General features: G+C 40.2%; 1 protein-coding gene across 1 annotated transcript; it reads right to left on the bottom strand.

The window, feature by feature from the left end:
• Positions 1 to 519: 519 nt before the first annotated feature.
• HEATR3 (HEAT repeat containing 3) lies at positions 520 to 23183 on the bottom strand. The gene is made up of 15 exons (XM_064671147.1): positions 23031 to 23183; positions 21562 to 21734; positions 20967 to 21054; positions 19978 to 20090; positions 18130 to 18239; positions 17234 to 17374; positions 16491 to 16774; positions 15733 to 15823; positions 12612 to 12769; positions 11509 to 11591; positions 11111 to 11247; positions 8447 to 8535; positions 7508 to 7651; positions 7233 to 7409; positions 520 to 6314 (listed from the first exon to the last, which is right to left on the bottom strand). The coding sequence occupies exons 1-15, from the start codon at positions 23148 to 23150 to the stop codon at positions 6195 to 6197; spliced, it is 2028 nt and encodes a 675-aa protein (XP_064527217.1). The 5' UTR covers positions 23151 to 23183; the 3' UTR covers positions 520 to 6194.
• Positions 23184 to 23251: the final 68 nt, after the last annotated feature.

Raw genomic sequence — 23251 nt, 5'->3', positions numbered from 1 at the left:
GGGCCGGGACAGCCGCCGGCACGCGGGGCCGCGCGCAGCTCGGGGGGCGGCGGCGGCGCCCCGGCCGATCCTCCGGCACCGCGGGAGCGGAGCCGAGCCCAGCCCGGAGCCCAGCCCGGGGCTCAGCCCGGAGCCCAGCCCGGAGCCCAGCCCGGGGCCCAGCCCGGAGCCCAGCCCGGAGCCCAGCCCGGGGCCGGGAGGCTCCTCTCTCGGCACGGCCGGTGCGCGGCGGCCCTGTGGGGCAACAGCCGCTCTCGGGCGGCCGAGCCCTTACACCGGCCCCACCGCTGCCGAACCCGCCGGGCACAGGGACAGGCGGACCCGGACCGGCGTCACCCCGACAGCCGCCGCTGCTCTCCCCTAAAACTCTTCTGGGAGTGGTCACAGATACTTCTGGGTCTTCCTGCCTTTCATTCAACTCGAAAGCAGAGGGAAAGGCAGCCCTAGGTACAGCCCTGCCTGCAGATGGAAAAACACATCACACACGACGCCCCAAACAGCAACACGGAGTAGCACCAGTTCTTGTCAATTTCAGTTTTATTTTTAGTGTTTTCGTACTACAGCCTTAAAACATCTTTAATATCGGCTACAAAGTTTCCATGCATGGAGGGCCTGGTGCTTCTTCCCCCAGTTTCAGAATTGCATGGGAGAGGATTTCTCTTTAGGAAGCTGGAGGTGGAGGTTTTGGAATTAAAAAGTCACATTCCAATTCCGAGCATCCCACGAAGTTTGCAAAGAAGAAGACTTAGCACCATTTCCTGGTGACAACCAAAGACTGAAGTTTTGGCTTCTCCCCACCATCCCAGAGCAGGACATTTTTGTCCTCAGCTCTCCTCTATTCTGTCACGGCATGTCTGATCTGCATTGCCCAAGAGAAAACCAACCACAGCAAGCTGTGGTTGAAATTTGAGGTTTGAGTTGACAGACTTAATTGCTTTGAAAATTAGGATTTTTACCTAAACCTACTACCAAAAGCCAAGTGGAAGCTGGTAGGACTTTAACACACCTTGGAAATGGGGAAAGCCCACTATTGAATAACCCTATTTTCCAAACTCTGTATTCTTCAGTTATTCTGAAAATTATAAGCATAGCAGGAAAAGACAAAGGTCGATCCTGATGTTTCCTGCACATCAAAGATGCAAATAAAAAGGTTTGAATTCATAAACTTTTAATGCAACGGAGAAAAGCATAAGTCAAATAAAGGCTTTTGGTATCCTTAAGGAGATAACAGTAACAGAAGAAAAAACTGGTTAGTTTTCTTTACTTTTTTAATAAAGTTAATTCTGCAAAACCCCATGATTTGGTCTACACTCATAGCACATAAATAGAAACAAGTTTTATTATAAGACTGAAGTTTATTAATTTACAGGATTCCTCCGTAGCAACCCTAGTCCCAAGCAAATATAGCCAGGACATGACACAGGTACCACAAATGCTTTAGATAAGGAAGTATACCTGAGTAGGGGGGCATAAAAAACAAACAAAACCCACACTTAATTATGGTTTGGAGTGTTTTGTTTAATCAACACTGAATTTAACTCTTTTACTCACTAAAAAGAGAACTTGCCAGAAAAGGTTATTCAGAAACATCATGCATTTACTGGCTGAATCAGCTGTTCTTCCGTTAAATTCTGGAAGTGCTTTTCACTCTCCATTTGAAGGGGAGGGGAGGAGGAAAGAGGCCAATGCAATATTCCTTAAAAGTTCTAAAAAAATTCATATGTCAGAGGAGAGAGAAAACAATCCTTGATAGGACTTCTATCATAACAGGAACACAAAACTGGAGAAGGTTTACTGAAATCCCAGTGCATCTTGAAGCGCTGGTACATGATTTATGTGAGCACCTCACAACCCCAGGGCTGCATCAGGACTCTGCCTGTGTTGAGAACATGTAGCAGCCACGATCATTCCAACTGCATATGGATTGTTACAGTAGGACCTTAGTTCACTTCCCAAGCTGTTTCATTTAAGCCCATAATGTAGCAGTAATGCAAGTTCCTGAAACCCAGATCTGAGGGGAAAAAAAGGCATCTTACCATATCCTTTTGTGTGCAAGTCTCAAACTATGTTTTATGTGGTCACTGAACTATGTTGGTATGTATGATAAAATGCCTCTCACAGAAACAAGAAACTTGCAAAAATAACACAGAACCAAAATCAAATTGAAGTGAATTGACTTTAACACCTCCTATTTTCCCCAGAAGGTACCAAAATTAACAGTGTGAATTTATTTGGAAATTAGACCAAAAAAACCCCAGCAGTCAAGTAAAAGCTTCTTCAAACAGAAAGGCTCACCATTATTGTCAGCCCTGGTGGAAAAACTTCAAGTTCCTTAATCTGACCTGACTGTCAAGAGTTTTCAGTTTTTGCCAAATACCTTACTGTTATATATCTTAACAGCATGTCCAGCTCAAACTATATTTAGACTGTTTGCTCAAGTCACCTGTGCCAAAAAGAAACAATTACCTTATTTTTAATTACCATTGCCATTGCCTGAATTGGAATTTGCGACAGTAAATGTAAGGCTAGATGTTTCTATCCAGTCCTCTGGAAATGCTTCTACTGAAAATCACTTACTAAGAAAACAACTTGAGTTTATAGGCATTTTTGGTCGGGGTTTTTTTATGTTAATATTCCACAAGATATGCATTTCATTTATAACATTTAAACTACAAACAAATTTTAAATTAACTTGATTTCCAACACAGTTCTTCTTCTGTAATTTTATTGTGCTCTCATTTTTTATGTATTTTTCTCTTAAAATACAAACATAAAACCAAGCCAAGTAGTACTGGTTGAAGTTATTCTTGTTCCTCTAAGATGACAATCCTTAAAAAAACCACATGCTATGCAAAACAATACCTTCAACACACACCATAACCCCCAAATAGTTCAGCTATTGACTCTACTGTGCTATACAGCCATCTTCTGAATGTCAAGGCATGATGTATAAAAAAAGTACTTCAAAACAAATGCTCATTTAAATCTTGCCACTTGTTTCTTTTCGTAGAGAGCAAAACTAAAACCACACAGCAATGATAACTCCTTCTCTACACAGCTGGGGATTCAACATTTTGCAGGCTGCAGAAACCAAAGCAGCAGCAAATGCCAGGGTCCCACTGCTTCTGAACAGGGCAGGGGGCCCACAGCCCCCTTCACACTCTACTTGATACCACAGACCGATGTAAATTCAGCACCTATTTTGGTATCATCTCAAGACTCAGATTCTGTTGTGCTCAGTGTCAGACAGGGAGACAAATAAACCAGCAATCCATGCTTTCCAAGGGTTGCAGTTTTTAACTGAAGTACAGACAGATGATGCCTTAGGGATCAGAATAAGCAAACAAATTCAGATACCTGTTTTGATACCAGTCTTATCTGTGTGATTACATGAACTGATGAAGATCACTTACATCTATTTAGCATCTATTTACTTATGCTGCACACTGCCTAGATCAGTCCAATTTCTGCCACCCTTTAAGTATCTTCAAGATCTGTCTTTCCCTTTGGAGGCTGTCAAGGATCTTGCCTTCATCTGAGGCCTACCCTAAACCTATTAAAATAAACCAGTGTCAAAAGAGCGCCCAAAATATTTAATTTGCACATCATCACTTCTGCTGCTGCCTTAATTGCATCAGAACAACTTTCACAGCCCTAATCTTACAGTTTAGCTCTTCTGTACCTATATATCTCATCTGGCTTTAGGCCATGATCTGACACTTCTTTAAATCACTGATAACTTGCTTGTCTTCCACAGATGCAACTCTTCAGAAGTTATCCATGTCTTTCTATTATTTCCATCTTGTCCCTTACAAGCACAATGTGCTCTCTAAACTAACATACAAATTTTTTGCCTCTCACTCAGACACTGAACTGGCAGCTGGGCAGATGATAGAGTAAGATTTTTCCCATTCAGAGAAATAAAAATACGGACAGAGAAAAACAAAATACGCAGTTGGCTTAATTTTATTAGATAACTACAGTATCTTAGAAACCCCAAAGGACGATGGAGGCTCCGTTTTGCCATGAGCCACTGGTGAGGGCATAGACCTTGGCAAAGATCTTACAACATCACGGCACTTATGAGATCACATTTGAGGAAGTGTGTTCAGTCTTGGGCCCCCCTCAGTACAAGGCACAGTAGAGCAGGTCAAGCAGAAGGCCATTAAGATGGTTAGAGGGTCAGAACTCCAGCTAGTACAAGGAAGGGCTAAGGGAGCTGGGTGTATTTGGCCTGGAGAAGAGGGGAATTCAATTGTTGTTTTCAGCTAACAAGTGGGGGTTATGAGATGAAGCCAGACTCTTCAAGGTGGTGTGCAAAGGACAAGAGGTGCATTTTGCAGCAGGGGGAAGTCCTACAAGGCACAAAGGGGAAAAGGAAAAAAAAGAATTTCAAGTGAGGGCAATCAAGCCCTGGAAAAGGCTGCCATAGTTGTGGGGTTTCTATCCTGGAAGATGTTCAAGGCGTAGCACAACCTGTCTGACTCCAGAAACTACACTAAGAGACCTCCAGAGATCCTTTTCAATCTAGATAATCCTTCAATTCAATGTAGCATCCAGAAACTGAGAGCAGAACATCCCACAAGAAAGTCTTTTAGGGGTTAAACAAATATTAATACCTTTCATCAGGCTAATATTATACTATCCTCAGTGTACAGCAAGTATAACTAACACAAGGATTAAAATCCACATACTGTGCAGTCTTATGCCATAATCCACTTTTCCTCAGGTGTTACACTTTGGCCCTTTTCACTGCCTGCCCTGCCAAATCCCTGGATAACCTCTCGACCATGCTCCTCATGACTTCTGGATTTCTCCAGGCCATGCTCAGTGACCCTGGAGCCCTCCCAGTCCCACACTCTCATTTGATTAGCAGGCATCACATCACACATTTCATCCGACTCCTGCAAAGTCACAGCAGTGACAGGACTTCCAGGCAGCAGAGCTGCTTAAACTCATCTTTTACTTTCTCTTGCATTTGACAAAATACCATATGCCAGGATTTCATAAAGTCAGTCATTTGAAAGTTATCCAGTCAGTTCCCAAGTCTGCTTTCCAATCTTAGAGACTGAAATCTAACAAACTGAGCAAATTTGGTCTTTATAAGTTCCATGCTTAACACCATGGGCAAACTTTTGCCAAAAACTAGATGCCTGAGCTAAGACAGTGCATTAAGAGAGAGGGAAAAAACCCTCCTATTTCAAAACCCAGCACAACAAAATGCTTTTGTGTTTGGTTGTGTTTTGTTTTTTTTTTCTTGAAAAATATGTATGATAGAATTTCATTCAAAGAAATAAAACCAAAGTTCTTGATATATGGAAGTTTACATACAATCTTCATGAATTGGTGACATTTTTTGAAAATAACAGCTTAAAAATCTCCATCACAAATATTTTTAAAAGGTATTTTAAGCAATTATAAATTTACTTTAGGTAATACCTCAATATAAAAAATGCTTTTTATTTGTCTTATTACTTCCTTGAATTCACATTCATCCTGATGTAGAATTACAAGGAAGAATGTAAATTAAGAGACTTGATATTCAGAAATACCAATCGAAATAAAGTAAAAACAGGGAGCTGTGTCTAAGTGTAGGACCTGCTTACACAGATTTCCACAGCAAAAAGCTATCATAAATGAATCTGAAACAGTTTTCTCCTCATGAAATAACAGAACCAAGTACTGACAGGAATCCACACACTTGTCACAAACTTCTCTTGGGAAGCTTGCCATAAATGCCTGTGCAATTCTAGGAGCAGGTAAGAGCAAACAGCAAATAAGCACATTCTGCCACTGCTCGATTCCCTTAAATATATCTTGAGCTTTTTAATTTTTTTTCCTTATCTGGCACATAACTGAGAATATTCTCCAAATTACCTTTTCACGCAATTATAGTTTTCTGCCAGGGTACATGAAGATTTCTAAAGAACGACAGTGGTGCTGTGTACAGACATCAGGGCTGCAGGAGCACCTTCTTATCACTGCAACAATCTCAGAGTATGCTACAGGGTTTTTTGTGCTGGTGTGACTTTCATATTGCATCAACCCAAGTGTATAAAAATACTGAACATTACAAAATGTAGTATTAACATCAAAGCAAAACTGCTCTGCTCAGTAAATTTTAGAAGTTCAAAATGGTTATATTTTTTGAAAACATTACTCAATAAGGGAAACCTTAAAAGTTCCTCGATGTTTCAAGTTGGAGTTTTCCCTAGTGTCTCCTGATATGCAATGAATCTTCTCAAATTCATCCTCACATTGTCAAGAACACACAGTTGATCTGTACTACATTGTCCTTTGCCTTCTTTTCGCATCTGAAAAACCAAAAAAAGTACATGCTTTACTAATGCAGAGGTTTCTCCAATTAGATCAGTTCAAGTTTACTGTAATTCTATATACAGGTCTTCTGTCAGGATATGCTACCCACGGCTTTTGAGAACTCCAAGGTGCTCATGTGCACATGTGGAGCTAGTCAATTTACCATAATACATTGCTGCCTAAAACTAAGTTATTGGTATGATATTTCACTTAAATATCTGAAATACACACTTCTTTTCTGCAGCTTTTTATATGGAAAACCTTGTACATCTAACCACACAACTGAAGCACCATCAGGTATGTATTTTGTGTGTATAGTGCTTAGCTTCTAGACTATGACAGTCACTCCTCAGGCTTCATCTGATCAAAGAAACAATAGGTGGAAGGTCATTCCCTTAGGTACATCCCAAGGATGTACCTAAAATTACAGTTTAGAATGCTGGCCTTGTTATTCTTGAAAACACAGAATACATGATCTGTTTTAACTAACCAACAGCAGAACGAAAGCATCCACCTGCAACTACAAGAAGTAAAAAACAAAAGATGTCAATGTAACTTCAGAAGAGACTTCCCTCCCACTAATGTAGCTGCACTCCTCCAGAGACACCTGAAGGATTTTTTTGCAAGTGTTTCAGAACAATGTAGTGATTTGGACATCAATAATACTGACGGTGTAATGCAGATGTTGCAATGGAGGTGCTGTGCTATCACCTTGACAGTTCCATGAACTTTAAGGTAAGTGTATTTGCTTTCCTCTAAAGTGGAATATCAGAAAATCACACACTTTTTGGGGGTTTTTGCCATCTTATGAAGTTATACAATACTGCTTAATTACTTCTTCTAGGAGCCCAAATCTCAAAGCTTTAATGCACATTGTGTGTTGAGACCCTGAGCTGGCTGCACTTGATGCCTACCCTTGTTCTGAACACTGGCTGAAATTCCTTCAGTGTTGGAAGCAACTTGATCTGCACCGCTGCCTTTTCTGCTTCTTTACCATCTGCAAATACATCAAAAAGTGCATCCAAGGCTTCCCCTGCTACCACAAGAGAAGATTCCTTCATAGCAACTTCAAGAAGAAATTTTCCAATCATCTGAAATAAGAGAGAAAAATTGATTTTTTCCAACAAGGGAAAACTGAAAGAAATATCAAAATTCATATAGGTTTGCAATGCAAAGTTTGCTTTTTCACCTTTAGTGTTTCAGCTGTATCTTGTCCTTTTGCCAAGACGCTGCCAGAAATTCCAAGGATGCTCACTACGTTCACTCTAACACTGGCATTGCTGCTGTGGATACCAGCTTCACATAAAGCCAACAGCTGCTCAGGAGTCATACACTGCACAACAAGGGGAAGGGGGGGAAAGAAGGAAGACATTCACACTTTCATGGAAATTTTCCAATGTGACATTTAGCTACTCTGCTTTTCCAGAACACAGGGAAATTTATAAGAGAGAAATAAAGAGCCCTGGATTATGAAAACTACATGAATTCTGAAAATGTAATTACCAAGAAAACAGTCCAATTCTCCCTTTCAATTTAAGGTGTTTCTTCCAGAACATAACCAACGCTGTCATGAAAGTGAAGGAAAAGTTCTAAGCCCAAAGGTATTTTCACAAATTTACCTTGCTCAATAGCTGCTTCCACCCCATTATAACTTACAGCACAGAAGCTCTCATTTTTCAGTTTAAAGCCAGAAAGGACCAGCAGACCATCTAGTATTATGTCTTGTATAACAAAATGCTTCATTCTTGTATTTAGTTCACTAATTCACGTCCAACCAAGATTCTAGAAGGACAACCAGCTTCAACTAGGTGACATCAAGAAATAAAAAATGTGCATTTCTAGGTGCTAATTTACTAAATATTTGTCATTATACCCATCTCCTAAAGATACTACCTGGATTTTCTTGTTTTGAAATACCTTTCATTTGTTTACATGTTAAGAGATAAACAAAACAGTATTACTGTAAGGTCCATGAAAAACATTAAGAGTTGATGCTATTAAATCTGTTCTGTCAGTGTCTGCACCTGCTACTTTGCACTTCATTTAAATAATTTTGTTTCAAAAACTTTCCAGCCCAATCTCACCCAAATGTGAACCTAGCAGAGCATTTGAGTTTGAAAGCTTTTACCTGGGAGATGTTCTTTGATGCCATTGTTTGTAGGAGAGCCCTCAAAGCACTGGTTACGGCTTCCAGGAATTCAGTGTCTGCAGGGAGTTCTGTCAAAGAATTGAACCCAGAGCCAAAAGTTAAACAGTAAGATGAGGGACACAGGAAGCAAACAAATACAAATGCCTTAATCCCTTAATTGTTCCTCCAGGTACTACCACAACAGGAAAAGCCAGATTTTCAGAGTAGTCTCTGTAGGTTGTAACCATAGTGATTTGTTTGAATTCAGTATTAACTGCATCTGCAGGTTAGACCACAGCTGGTCCTCATTTTCAGGCACATCCCTGGTTGAAACACTTATGTGGCTCAAGGTATGGCACAAACCACTGTCATCAGAACGGCAGCTTGAAAACTGCCATAATATAGGAACTGAGAAAACTACAGAAGCTGACTGTGTATTTTACCTCCTTTCTTCTGCCTTCTTAAGCAAGCTTTTTAGACACCCAGAACACTGGACTCTTTCCAATTCATATAAAGAGCATGTTTTCCGGTGGTTTAATAACATTTCAGGAATGTATGACTCAAACACTGCATTACTCTTGTAACTATGAACTCATCAATATCAGCCATCACCTTCAATGAATGTTCTGTGTTTCTTCAGGCTTTTTATTTTCCTTTAATGTGTTTTTGTTTTCTGGACCACTCCAGATGCAGAACTTTTCAATTCATGCATATCTTCTCCCTTCTCATGTAAGCAACTAGATCTTTATGCCTCTTTTCCACCCTGTAAACCACAGGATTCCTTCTAACCACATGTTGGTATTTTATCAACTGTATCTGGCAGTATCCATTACATAGCATTTAACCATTAAAAAATGGGCCCAGGCCATTAAATCAATTTTATTAGCACCATCTGTCCTCAGCTTACAACTTCTCCAGCTTGATCTGAGAACTTTCTGACTACTGCAAAGACTAATAGGTAGACTCAAAATCTTGGAAGTTGTCTCTTCAAGCATGAGACAAGTATTTTATGTGAACATCCTTGTGTATGTCTTCATATGTATTTTCATTTCTGCATTTTAGTTTTTCGAGAACTGCACTCTCAGTAATAATGTTTTCATAGACTGATCACATGCTTTTAAAGGCATTGAAAAAAAAGTGTGTTCTGCAGGCAGATGCATTTTCAAGCATTAATGCCCATGTCATTCTATACACTACAGCAAAGAACTACAAATGCTGCATCTGTGGCTACAAAGGGAGACATTTGAAGGAAGGGAAGGAAACTGAGCTTCTCGATCTTCTAAGAGACAAGAAATGACAAAGCCACACATATGCTCAACTTCAACAGATCTGTCTTAGGGAAAACGTTTTCTGACAAATTTGAGAATTGGCAGGCTTTTCCAGCCTCTAAGAATATCTCTTCTTTTTTGAAAAGCCATCACCACTTACCTTAAAACAAAAACAGATTATCAGAATAGTCTGCATGAAGCCGAGCCTGTCAGGGACCCAGTTTGGAACCAGCTGGGGGTTTCTTGCCTTTTTTTTTTTTTTTTTTTAAATCCCAGTTCAGCTTCTCTCATGTCAGTAACAGAGATCACAGTGTAAATGGTCCAACAGGATTATTGAAATGATGCTGATCTCATGTATAAGATTACAGGAAGTAGCTGGAAATGCTAACTGCTGCATAGACCATCCAATAATAGTGATACTAGCAGATGTATGGGGAAACCTTCACAGTATCTCTATGAAACAATGCACCTTGGAGGAACTACAGTGGATACATTCTAGTGTTTACCAGGATACATCGCAGAGTCAATGAGGCTGGAAAAAACCTATGAAATCATCGAGTCCAACCTATGACTGAATATCACCTTGTCAACTAGAGCACGGCACTCAGTGCCACATCCAGTCTTTCCTTAAACACTTCCATGGACAGTGACTCCACCACCTCCTCGGGCAGTCCATTCCAATTCTAAATATATTAAATATATATATATATGATATTCTAAAACAGTATGAAATTTATTACCTTCTCCATTGAAATCAAACCAGAACCAGAACAGGAAGTGGAGCAGCTTTAATATTTAGTCATAAAAACTTCGCACATTTTCTTACTACAAATATCCTTTCAATAAAGCTATGCCATCGTAAGCATAAAGCATGTTCTGGAGACAAGGTGGCTGCTCTCTTTCCTACTGTAACAACCATGTACTTTTTTTTTTTTTTTCAACAACCATCTTTGACATAATTTCATAAGATTCCTAGAAAAAAATTACGCGAAAGACTGTGCTAGACATCCTCTTTTTAACATTTCTTTAGGCAAGCTAGTCAGCATATTTAAAAAGAAAATGCCCTATCTTCTTCATGGCTTGTGTGATTGATGAAGAACTATTATCCCAAATATGATCAAGCAAGCAGTTCTGGTCTCAGCAAGGCAGGATTCATCCACTAAGTGATTTTTTGTGTGGACCCAGATGTAAAGCAGATTCTTGCATTAAGAGCAGACTTGCTCAAGGTGCAGTTTGCATAAACACATCAGGATATACTGTTTGCCAGCACATTTCCAACAGTCAGTATCCTTATATTGAAAGACCAAAGAAATACAGTTAGTAATAAAATGGCATTAGAACTACCTTATATGATCAGCAAAGGGGGTCAGCAAGTCCCCTGTACTGAACATCTTACCTGTTTTAGAAAAGATCAACTGTGAGAGATGCTGTGCAAGGGACTGAAGTGCTGCAGCTCCTCCAAGACAATCCACATCTGACACTAACAAAATGCTATGAAGACATGTTAAAGCTCTACACTGCACTGCATTCAGTCTGAAACAAACAAACAAAAAAAGCATTTAGCAAATCTCTTTGAAAACACATACTGAAATATAAAGAAGAATCTTCAATTAATTAAGGCTGTGATCTGGTGTGCAGTTTACAAAAGCATTTTTATCTCTTTATTCAAAATCCTGTATCAGATCTGCCAGTATCCAGATCTTGACAGAAACCCAAAGATGGAAAATCCTTCTAAGAGTTCTAAGACAACTGAATATAAATGAAAAATAGTAAGAGAGACAATGAAATTCCTACTTTTTAATTAATGGTTTCCAAGACGGATTGTGCATACAGATGTCTAGAGCAACACTGTTCGGAAAAGCAGTTTTTTCAAGAATCTGAGGAGGGGAAAAAGAAATGTTTAGCAATAAAGCCTTTATTTTTTTATTTTTTGTTATAGTGTGTTTGGAAGGAAGACTGAAATTTTATCTTGATTCAAACAGATACTTCAAACTATGTATTTTAAAGTTTTCCAGGCAGCAAGTGTCTCACCTGCTAAAAACATCAGAATTTTGCTCAATCACTCAAATGGTGCAATTATACCCTGAGTTTAGCATAGCATATTTAAGGTATCCAACTCTACTGAACAACAGGTGATTTTCTAGGTTTCTGCTATTCTTTCTTATTTGGCTCTTTCTTCTTACAGATTCCACTACAGAATTTTCAGATAGCTGCAAGTGTAGAAGGCCTTGCCATGAAATTCCTGTTATTAAGTACAAAAAGCCTTCAAAGTTTTCATCTCGCACCTTGATGTCTTGGGTTAGAATTCTACAATGCTGCTGAACCAGCACAGTAACAATTCAAATAACAAACTCCATCTTTACAACTCCAAATAAAAATGAGTAAAACAACTCTGAAACAAAAACACCTAAGTTCCTGTCACTGTCAAATACTGTACTTCAGACACTTTGTATAAAACAGGGTAAGAGGAACATGCACTTCTTCAGTGCTGACTGTTGCCATTCACACGTTACTTCCACCTCATTTAGTTAATATAGAAATCTGGCGGTCATGCTTCATCAAGATTTCCTCTCTTTTTGCAGGTAATCTTTTTCATGTCCAAATCAAGGAATAACACCCTTTGTATTTTGGAAAAAAACCCAAACAAATTAAAAGAAACTCCACCAGCTTTCTGAAACACATGGCTCTTCTATTCCAACTTACATGAATTATTTAGGTCAAGAGAGCTCATGCAATGATGCACCATCTCTAGGCCAAAAAGAGTGAAGCTAAACTCATTAAAAAAATATTCCTTTCCTCCACGTGGACTGGGATAATTTCCTTGCCTAACCTGGGATACAAAGCAGGAATTAGGGGAAGACTGTGCCATGTGTTGGAAATAAAACAGAAGACACTACCTTCTTTGGAATGAGGTTGTTCAGAAACGCTGAGTGAACCTCATCAGAGAGGCACAGGGGTGTCATCAGCAGCCCCCCTCCCTCATTGTATGAGTTTTCCATGAACAAGTCACTTTCGTCACTGCTGGACAGTTCTTCCCACTCGTCATCAGAGGGATCTGAGAACACAAGACAGACTTGTAAATGTAACAGCCCTCACGCAATATGTTTCCTACTTCTCAGTTGTACTCGACTCCACCTCTTAGTTTAGGAATCTTTAAGCTCTTGGGCTCTATGAACTCCTCACAAATCAAGTGCCACTAAGCCACGGTCCTAAATATTTTATTAAAAGTGTATTTTATATTCACTCAGGCAACAAGTATTCTCAGGAGACAGGTTCTTCATACACGGGTACTTTAATCTCTGATATTAACAATGGATCACTTTATCAAAAAGGGTATGGAAGAAACTTCATAGAGATTTACTAAGATTTTAACTTGGATTGCACCATTTCGCTTTTTGAGGTAGATTCAAGCATGTGAAAACACTGGTTTAACTTAAACTGACTGCAGTTAGTAAAAAAGTTAAGGCAACTGTTTCCTCTAGCAATACTGAAAAGCCACGGACAGATGTCCTTTGCCTGGGCAGCAACTGGGCTGGATGAAGATGTTACTGTCTCCACAGCAACGCCACTTGAAAGGAAACGATGACAGCAAAACAAGCCAAAGCAAGCTAAATAACCTCTGACAGTAATTTCAGGCAACATATTTTAAGTAAGTTAAGCTAGGTTTATAGTCTTAAACCTGAACTAGATTTATACTTACAGATCTCCTAGTACAGTAAGTCATGTAAGGGTAAGCACACATGGCAAGAGGAGTTGAGGTCGTATTACCTACAGGCTACTGTAAAGTGAATAATCTGTCCACAGCTAAAGCCAGTCTTGGCCTAACAAGCACAAGCTCAGTTCATCATTTATATTTAAACTGATATATCTACGTCCACAGGGTTCACACAGATTTATCTAAAGTTGCTTTAAACCTGGTTACATTTTAACTGGTGTTTACCCAAGTCCTAAGTCTACAAATTGGACTGATTCTCCTCTCCAGAAGATGAAAGCTCTGCCTGCGTATACAGGTCAGGACATTTAACTACTCTGATGAAAAAATATCAGATTCGCCCCCAAGTAATTTTGCCTGACAACACAGATTCTGCTGAGATGTAGTAGGTACTGTAGTAACTACAGTAACAGCCACACCACCTCTGTGGCAAAAGGCAAAGTCACTTAAAATACAGCAAGAAAGATCTAAATTCATGCATTTCACCTGTATTGTGCAGAAATTAAGAATTTATTTGAAGGTCATGGCTATTGTTTATCTGATGCAAAGTAACTCACTGAGCTGCAGCAACTTGACCACACAGGCATCTTCTGTTACTTATGGTAATCTCCAATTAATTCTGCAGCCATAATATGGTGGTGTTAACAGCCTTTGCATGAGAAAATGGTTGGCTTTTATTCTTTACCAGGCCATGGCAGCAAGAAACATGAAAACAAAGCAGACATCCCCTGAAGTCTCTTGCCTCTTGCAGAAAAGTTCCATGTGAATCTTTTTAAAGCAAGCAAAAATCTCCTTTGAAAACTAAATGATAAGGATATGAGCTGACAATGCAACTCAGCAACAAAAAAGACAGCAGTGACCAGGGCAGAGCGGGAACTGGGATCTAGAACATTGGCCTGTAACTACGATCAGGTTTCTTGTAATGTTCTGGGAAACACAGAGGCATTTCCAACGGCAATCCCATCTTAACTAGCACTGGTAACCTCTGAACTACAGACTGGACAGCAGTGCTGGAGTCTCCTGGCTCCCTGCCCATGTCCCCATCAAGGGGAGACCACTCTGCTTCTCCCAACGCCGGCCAGTGCTCAGTCAAACACATCTCTTGCCAGCCTGGTTATTTCCCTCAGCTCTGTAGCAAGCCAAGTGTTTGTATGAACTCAGCATAATGGCTAAAGCTATTTTAGTCCTCAAATAACTTGAAAATTAAATGAACAGCTGCTTCTGGATTCCTCTTAATTTCTACAGCCTATGTTTCTGTCTGCCCATGAATGGGTAAAGCACTGCAGTGAAATACAACACAATCAACCTTACATTACACTGAGTGAATGGCAGAATATGCAGCTTATCCACAAGAGATTTTCCAATTAAAGGGGAAAGCTTATGAATTACAGCTCATTACATGAGAAACACAGTAATGAAAGGAGCTTCATACACTAGGTACAGAATTTCCTTGTGCTGTAAGAGAAAAAGAAATCACCATTGGGAATAACTGGGTATTACTGTGGATTTTATTAGAAACTGAAAGTTTTACTCAGTTATCTCCTAGAAAATCACTTCTGCATCAGGATAAAACTGTAACAGTAACAGAAGTTTTCAGGTGTTGGAGGGTTTAGGGGATTAATTTTGTTTGGTTGTTGGCATTTCTAAATAGAATTTGATAATATCTCATTTGTTTTCCTGAAGATTAGGAGAAAAGCTATCAAACCTGAGTATCAGAGTTCCTAAAAGTTACAGAATATCTATTTCCTACTCCCCTCCAAACAACAGCCTTTCTTCCTCCTCAAAAAAGCTCATAAAGGCAGAACTCTGAAAGCCTAAATCTACATTGTTGCCAGAGTTGCATGCAAAAGCTGTATCTACTCCTAATTTTGCAACACTTCTAGTATCAACACTAAATCAAAGCTACAAGATTTATCTGCTTTTAAAAAAAATCAATGGCCCCATCCTGCAATAAGATTCACACACATATTGTATCAGAAGAACACTCAGACCACACTCTAACTGAACAAAGATTTTGCTGTAACACTTCAGGAAATATCTCTTTGCCGCAAGTGCTTTTTTGTTTGTAATTAAATGTTAGCACATAGTAGTACCATGCAAAAAAAAAACATTTAAGTCTCATAAATAACTTAAATGAAAAAAACCACTTGAAATAGTAATAGAAATTACAATCTAATCTGCCCCCCAGACGAGGATATCAGGGACAATACGCCTGTGTGTATTCGCCTTTAAAAGCCAAGATGACTAAATGTGAGCTGTTCAAAAACAAAACACACCACAACGCTTGCAATGAGATTCCTACAAACCTTCACTACAGCACATATTAACAATGATTTCCAGAGCAGTCTGCTGAGCCATCAGTAAAGCTGTCACTTCTTTCAGTTCCCACTTATCAGACTGAAAAATAAAAACATGAACCAAATTTGATTTTGTAAAACAACATTTAAGTGCAACTTAAATTACCCAAGCTGTCAGCTAAAAATATAGTCCAGTCACTTTCTCTTCTCATTCTACACCAAAACTCGAAAAAAAAACCCCACAAAACCAAGAGGCGTAAGCTACATTTCTGTTGGATGTTCCAGAGCAAATTTTATCTTCAAGAAATGCCACCTGCACTAAAACTGTAAGAGAAACAGTTATCTAAAGCTCTAACAGAAACATGTATTCCTGTTACCCTTTTCCCATACACAACAGTGCACGCATCTGTAAACCTCTCATCCACCTCCACTCGTGACTGAATGGTTACAAATCTCACTTGCCATAACCAGAAATCAAAATTCCTGCAGTAGCTGCAGGTAGAAGTGTCAGGTAAGCCTATACCTTCCACTGGAGGAAAACCATGGAAATGCACCTTCCTGATGTGCTGTGCAATTTGGTCACATTGGAACAAGTTGTGCTGAAATTTTCCATGCTCATCTTTGAGGTTTTAGCTAAAATAGCCAAGCTGTTTGGGAACCAGTATTAGTAACACTCATAGGTCATTTCCTCTGGCCAGTGCTGAGTCAAGACTAGTCCAACGCTCAGCCAAAAGCACCAAGCCCAACAGCCAGCCAGAAACACTTACTGGAAGTAAATCTGAAACATCATTTTCCCTCCTGAGTTTTCCTTTTGGTATTTCTTCCATGTTATCATCTTCACTCAAAACACAGTTGTCCACCACATCGCTCATGTTTTCCTCTGTTTCTGCTTCCACAGCAAGTTTTAACCTGTTTTTTTCAGCTTCATTCATACGAATAATTGTTTCACCAGCGTCTATTGCTAATGATTCTGAGAAAATCTTCAGGATTGCATTAACCATGCTTCCCAGGCTGCCTGGTGGAATGGTATCCTTGATATTCCAAATAGTGCCTAAATATGAGATAACCAAAATATGAAAATTACTAAAGTACTCTGTAATTCTCTGTAATAGCCATATATTTTGTAAGAACACAGCCTGCGCTAATTAAAATACACAGTGATTATATTCAGTCTTTCTTCTACAGATCTGTATTTTTTTCTGTTTAGCATTTCATATACTCATCTGTAATAACTATGTTATGCCCACATCTTAAACTCAAGTAAATTTCAGCACATAAATAATTACAGAATATTTATGTGGCCTGGCCTTGGTGTTACTTTGTACCTGATAACAAAATCACATGAGAGAACCATTTTCTAAGGATTGTCAATATTAATTTATTACACTCCAGTATCAAAAATCACCACAGCTAAGCATCTGAGGCAGCAGCTAAGCTCTCTGTCCTTCCCACCCCCCCTTACCTGCCATGCTCCCCATGACAGAGCAATGAACACCCTCGAGCCCCGTACCTGCTATCAGTGTTCTCAGAAGGACATGCTTCATTGTGCTCTCTGGACACAACAGCACTGTTTCCAATACTTGTTGTGCAGAAGCATTAAATGAAGAAAGGAGGTCTGGATTATCTTCTGTCACTGCCTGCAAGCAGTTTGCTACACCAAACAATAAGAACAAACATAATTAATAAACCCAACAGTAGCTTTCACTCTCCTACTGAAAAAGCATTTTTACTGCAAGCTGGAGTAATGAAACACTGACAGGAAAAAAAAATTTCATGCAGCATCACGTTGTAATGGTACAACACTGTCTCTCACAATCTGTGTTTTAGATTAAAAGACACTCTATGGCAAATCTGTACACAAAACAGATGAGGACAATAACACATCAGACATGGAACCAGCTGTATTAATTTCAGCTACTCAAAAATAGATTTCTCCTTTGTATACTGAGTAGTGACAACATAAAAATGTTGAGATCACACACACCTGTATGACCATTATAAGACTACAACAAACTACTAATAAAAACACACTGAAAGTGACAGGAGTTGTTTGGGGTTTTTTTAGATGGACCATGTCCTTTGCTCAACAAATTAAACCCTCCATTACCAAAACCTGCAAACAAAACTAAAAACACAGCCCCCCTCTAGAGCCTTCATTCCACAAAATTTTTCCTCCCATGTAACCACCAATAAGTCATTCTCCTTTGGACTGAAAACAAGCACAACAGATACAAACTTCTGAATTATGTGCTGTTCAAAAACAAATTTGAAATCTTATATTCAGTGCAAAGCTCAGCAATGCTAAGGCAGGTGCATTATGCAATGCCTGTAACATCAATGTTACATTTATATAGTAAAGAAAAAAAAAGTATCTTTAAGTCCTTATCTTCTCTTTTTACCACTTACCTACTGAAATAGCCAGATCCACATTTGTGGAGAATTTCTTCATGTAATGTAACACAGCCTCCAGACACCCTTCTTTATTGAATATGTACACAGCAGTATTGTTGCATTCACTATTGTATGAAAAAGATTAATTAAAACACTTTTCCCAGGAAAAAAAAAATACTGTAAAAACATTTTAAGTACCCCATACTCACTATTACTCACACTTGTAAAAACTATGTAAGAATTATGCATTAGTCAAAGAGCTATTCTTCACTACTGAGGTTATGATCAACTCTATATAAATATGCTGAAAGAGAAACTGCAAAATCCTGGACACAGTTGGCTTCTGCCAGTGTTTGGGAGTTTGTTTGGGAGCCTAAATACAGATGTGGACAGGTCCAGCCAGAGAGTGAAAGGCAGCTGCAGGCTACAAGCCAGCCCAAGGCTTTCTACAGCCATAGAAAACTTCACCCACAAACCCAGTGACTAGAGCTGCTGCCTCTTCCATCAATATTTATTCACTCCATAAAATGACTGCTCTTATCATTCAGACATGCATTTACTTTAATTACCTAACAGTGGGATCTGTTTCTCCAAGTTTTCCACAGCTATTCTCTTTTTTAAACTAATATATTGATACAAGACTAATTCAAACTAAAAAAGCATGGGAGCTAACCAGCTACAAGGATCTTCAAGTATTTACTTTTAGAAATATTATGTCTCAGCACCAATGCCAGCCCCAACTTTATCAGTACCAAACTTAGCAATGAAGTCAGTAGTTCATTGCCACAAAGTTCAAAATACAGAGGCAATTTATGTCACACTTAATGATTATAGTTCCTTTTTCAAAGCAGTGACTACAAAAGCCAAAAAAAAAAAATGAACACAACATTGTTGAGTCAGAGTCACAAAGGGTCATGTATTCTGTGCAAGGTGCTGAGCAAGCAGCTTCTCTACTGTTCTACACTCCAATCCCTAAAAAAAAAAAATCCCAATTTAGAAATAAGGCCTCAAGCCAGCAGCCATATCACACAGGCACAGAGGCAACTCCACTGAAACACTGTACAACACTAAAGAAAATCCTGTATGCACCAAGGTGTATAATGATGTGGAGCTGCTAAAACATGAAGAGAAACAACACAAAATTCAAGAAAAACTTTCAGAATAAGTTTGTATCACTTCAATGTTCATAGTCATTTCTGTATTAAGTGTTGCCATTTCTCTTCCTTCACCTGGTATTTCCAATGTAAACTATTAATTGAACAATTCACATTATTTCTCACATAATTAAGTAGATTTGTATCAGTGTCTCAGTAACTAAGGGATAGTTGGTCCAAATATTTAATATTAGCTTTTGGGATGACCTGTAGAGGGAGGAAGTAGTATAAGAAGTCCTCATATTCCCAGAGCACCGGAGTCCACTGATCAGAATTTAATTTTCTCCATCTCTCATCACACAGTAAGGATCTACAGGAACTGCATGCAAGACACCACAACCCAAACTGCATCTCAGACTGTGACAGAACATGTCCAGAAAACAAAATCAGAACTCAGGATGAACAACCAACAGAAAAAAAAGTTGTCACTCTCCTAACACTAATGACCAACTTAATGGACTTTCAGAATCCTTAATTTAAAAAAGTAATTTATGGCAGAAGATAAACCTGTATTTCAGATCAGATTAGGGTTCATCATTATTAAAGGAAAGTACACGTGGGAGCAACACAATCAGAAATCAGAATCAGCAACTGGATACATCTTCCCATGCCAGGACAGTAATTTCTTTTCTGCCTCAATCACCAGGCTGCTTTTCAGGAATAATTTAATTTAGCTCTTTTAAAAGTCCTGGATTTACACAGCACTTACCATATATTCCACAGCAAATTAATAGCTTCATTGGCTATGTCTTCAACATAATTTTTGTTTGTCTCTCTGCATTTCTTTGGAGAGAGCTGGTTAGCATCTAGCTCAGTGCTACACTACAACGAAACAAGAGAACCAGGGTTGGGAAACAAGCCACAGTGTTTATTACCAGAAAACCTGATTAGTTTCCTATTCTCTAAGAAAATTTACCTACAATGGAATTGAATCACTGGTAACTTTTCTCTTGTAGAAAGACTCTTATACTACTCGCTTTGCATTCAGTAGTTTTTAGAAGCACTTTTTAATTAAAAAAGAAACAACTTGACAGTTTTAGAACCCTAAGTGCTGTTTCTTGCTAATAGTCTGTATGAAATTGTCAATAGTTCTTTCTAATCACAAAGATTAATTCAGCTGATATCTTGCTATGCTTTACAATAATGCTATTACTCAATTTAAAATGGGGAAGACACATACAGAAAACGATGGAATTGCTCAAGGCTGCTCATACAAAGACAGCAGGTGACAGAATTCAATGCAATTTCCAAACTGCACTGCAACACCTGGACCAAACAAAGAATAGGTATTCAGTACAAGTCATCCTACAGTACCCAGCTGTAAACCCAAGCTTTCATTTAGATAGAATTGCTCACCAAAAAAATGTCACTAGAATAATGTTGCAACATAAATGTTGGACCTGGATTTTGACTGACACAATAAACTGGTCTTGACTGAAGCTCCAGACCCAAAATCTCCAGACCTTTCATGCAAAAATCATCCCAGGGTGCAAGCCTCACCACAGACCAAAATTATCTGGTCAGGAAACAGAAGCTAGTGGTGTGAAATCTCTGGAATAATTTTTGTACCATTAAATCTATTGAAAATCCTTTTAAAAGATCTTTCAAATATCTTAATAATAGCTAAAAAAACTGAACTATTTTTGTAAGTGGGATAATTCAATGGATAGATCAGTTTTAAAATCAGAATAAACACACCTCTTTCAGAAGTGCAACAAGGGGTGTCATAATGTCACTTGTCACCATGTCATCACAGACTTCAAATCCTCCACAAGCGCTTAGATTTCTGGGGAAAACAAAAAAAAAATGCTTTGGGTCAGATACAATACTTTCCAGGAATGTTTACAAAAACCCATGTATTCTATATTCTCGTCTAAAGGTTATGGTACTTTTTGTTTTAAAATCAATTTGCTCAATCAGTAACTTCAGTCTTCTATCTCCCTAACACAAAAGAATAACTGTGGTGGTAGGAAAAGAATATTTTCACTTACTTGTCAAGTGTAACAAGGCTTATGGGTACTAAAACATCAAGACACAAGATGCCATATGAACTGCATTCAAGTTCTCTATATTTCTTCATAAAGCCATATATTTCCAGCATAAAGCCTGCTGCTGACATTAGAGTCTCATGGAGCAAGAAAAGCCCCTCTCTTGCAGACTTCAGCTGATGTGGGTGTACCTACTGAGGCCGGAGTTAAAGCAAGACAGGCTGGCGTTCAAGTTCATGGCTGTCAACAACAAAACCCTCCTGTTTTCTCTCCTGTTCCAGGATTACCCCATTCCACCTGCTTACCGGAGAGCACCTGCAGCTGTTTCCCGAACAGCTAAGCTGTGATCCATCAGCAACGGCCCCAAACACCGCACAACGTCCCTCTGCAGGAAGGCTGGGATGACGTGCTTCTGCTGCAACAGCTTGGAAATACTGGCACAGGCATACTCTCTCACTTCAGCACTTGGATGCTGCAGCTGGGGAGACACAAACAGGGCAGATCGGGTTTCGGGAAAAGGTAGTTGGAAGTTTTACTGATCCTGAATGGAAGCAAGAGCTTTTAACTTCCATGAACCTTTACAAATCTTTCCCTGGGTTATGTGTGTTGACTATATGACTAGATAAATACTATTCTGGGTGTTTAACAAGAGAGCCACAGTCCAGACACAGATTTGACACTAGCTGGCACTGGTGAGACCCCGTATCTACATTCAATTACTATGTATTTAAAAGAAAAAAAGGACAAATGGGGGCAATACAAAACACATGCTACCATAAAGAAAAACAGAAGAATCAAAAAATAATAATAAAAAAATATAGCCTTTAGATTAAAAGTATCTGCTTAACAACAAGAAGCAAGTGTTCTCTACATCCATAAGATGATGCTGACTTGTGCTGTAACAGGGTTTTAGGTGAGATATAAGAATTGCAGATCATAAAAATAATAGAACAGCAGAAGTGTATATTCTTGAAGGTGACAGAGTTTGTTGAAAATCTAACAGAAAATGTAAACATCTGATGAAGAACAGAGCAGAAGAGTGGTACATCACATCCTACCTCACTGACACTGACAGAATCCCTCAGCTCATCCTCATCTGAGCCTTTATATACTTTCTCTCAATTTTAAGACTAAACAGGTCAGTCCAGAAGAGTAACCAAGCAATGATTTGTTCAATGAGTTCAGTTCGATAAAGTGAACAATGGAGATTCAATCACTCGAGGGGAAAACAGATTTTTGCTTCTGATTCTAAAGTCACGTGTGCAGGAGGAGGTTTCCATCCCTTTTCATCTGCAATGCTTAACTCAGAACCAGGACTGCGGCCTAAAAGTGGCCAAACCCAGTCTTTTTTCCGCATTTTCCATCAGTTATCCCTCATGTATGGCTCACGAACTCATCGCTCTGGCCACCTGTAGAACTCTCCAGCCGCGCCGGGGGGGTGGGGGGGGTCGAACAAACCCAAGCACCGCAGGAGCTGGCTCCCAGCCCCTCCTGGGCCGAGGGGCGCGGCGCTGCCTCCCGCCCGCCGCAGAAGGCGACACCGGGGCGCGAGTCCCGGCGCTGCCGGTGCCGCCCCGCCGAGCCGCGGGCGCAGCCGTGACGCCGGGAGAGCGACGGCCGGGAGGGAGGGGCGGCGGCCCCGCCGGGCTGTTCGGCTTCTCCCCGCCGGGGGGGCGGCTCCGCGCCCGGCCCCGCGCCCCACACCGCCGGGGGCGAGCCCAGACCTCTCCCCCCACACCCGCTGCCCCGAGAGAGGGTCGCGCCCCGCCCGCACCTTGTCCAGCAGCTCCGCCGCGGGCTCCTCCTCGGGGCCGGGCTCGCCTTGCTGGTGCTGCCCGGTGCCGGCGGGGCCGAGGGCCGGCCGGCGGAACCGCCGCGCTCGGCTCTTGCCCATGGCTGCGCTCGGCGCCGGCGCGCCCACGTGTGCGGCCCCGCGCAGGCGCTGCCCCCGCCCCGCGCCCCTCCCGCAGCCGGCGGGGCCTCACGGGCACGGCC

The sequence above is a fragment of the Pseudopipra pipra genome, chromosome 14 (assembly GCF_036250125.1).
Source record: "Pseudopipra pipra isolate bDixPip1 chromosome 14, bDixPip1.hap1, whole genome shotgun sequence".
NCBI lineage: Eukaryota > Metazoa > Chordata > Aves > Passeriformes > Pipridae > Pseudopipra > Pseudopipra pipra.
The sequence above is the reverse complement of the archived record's forward strand: the minus strand, read 5'-3'. Positions and strand labels throughout refer to the sequence as shown.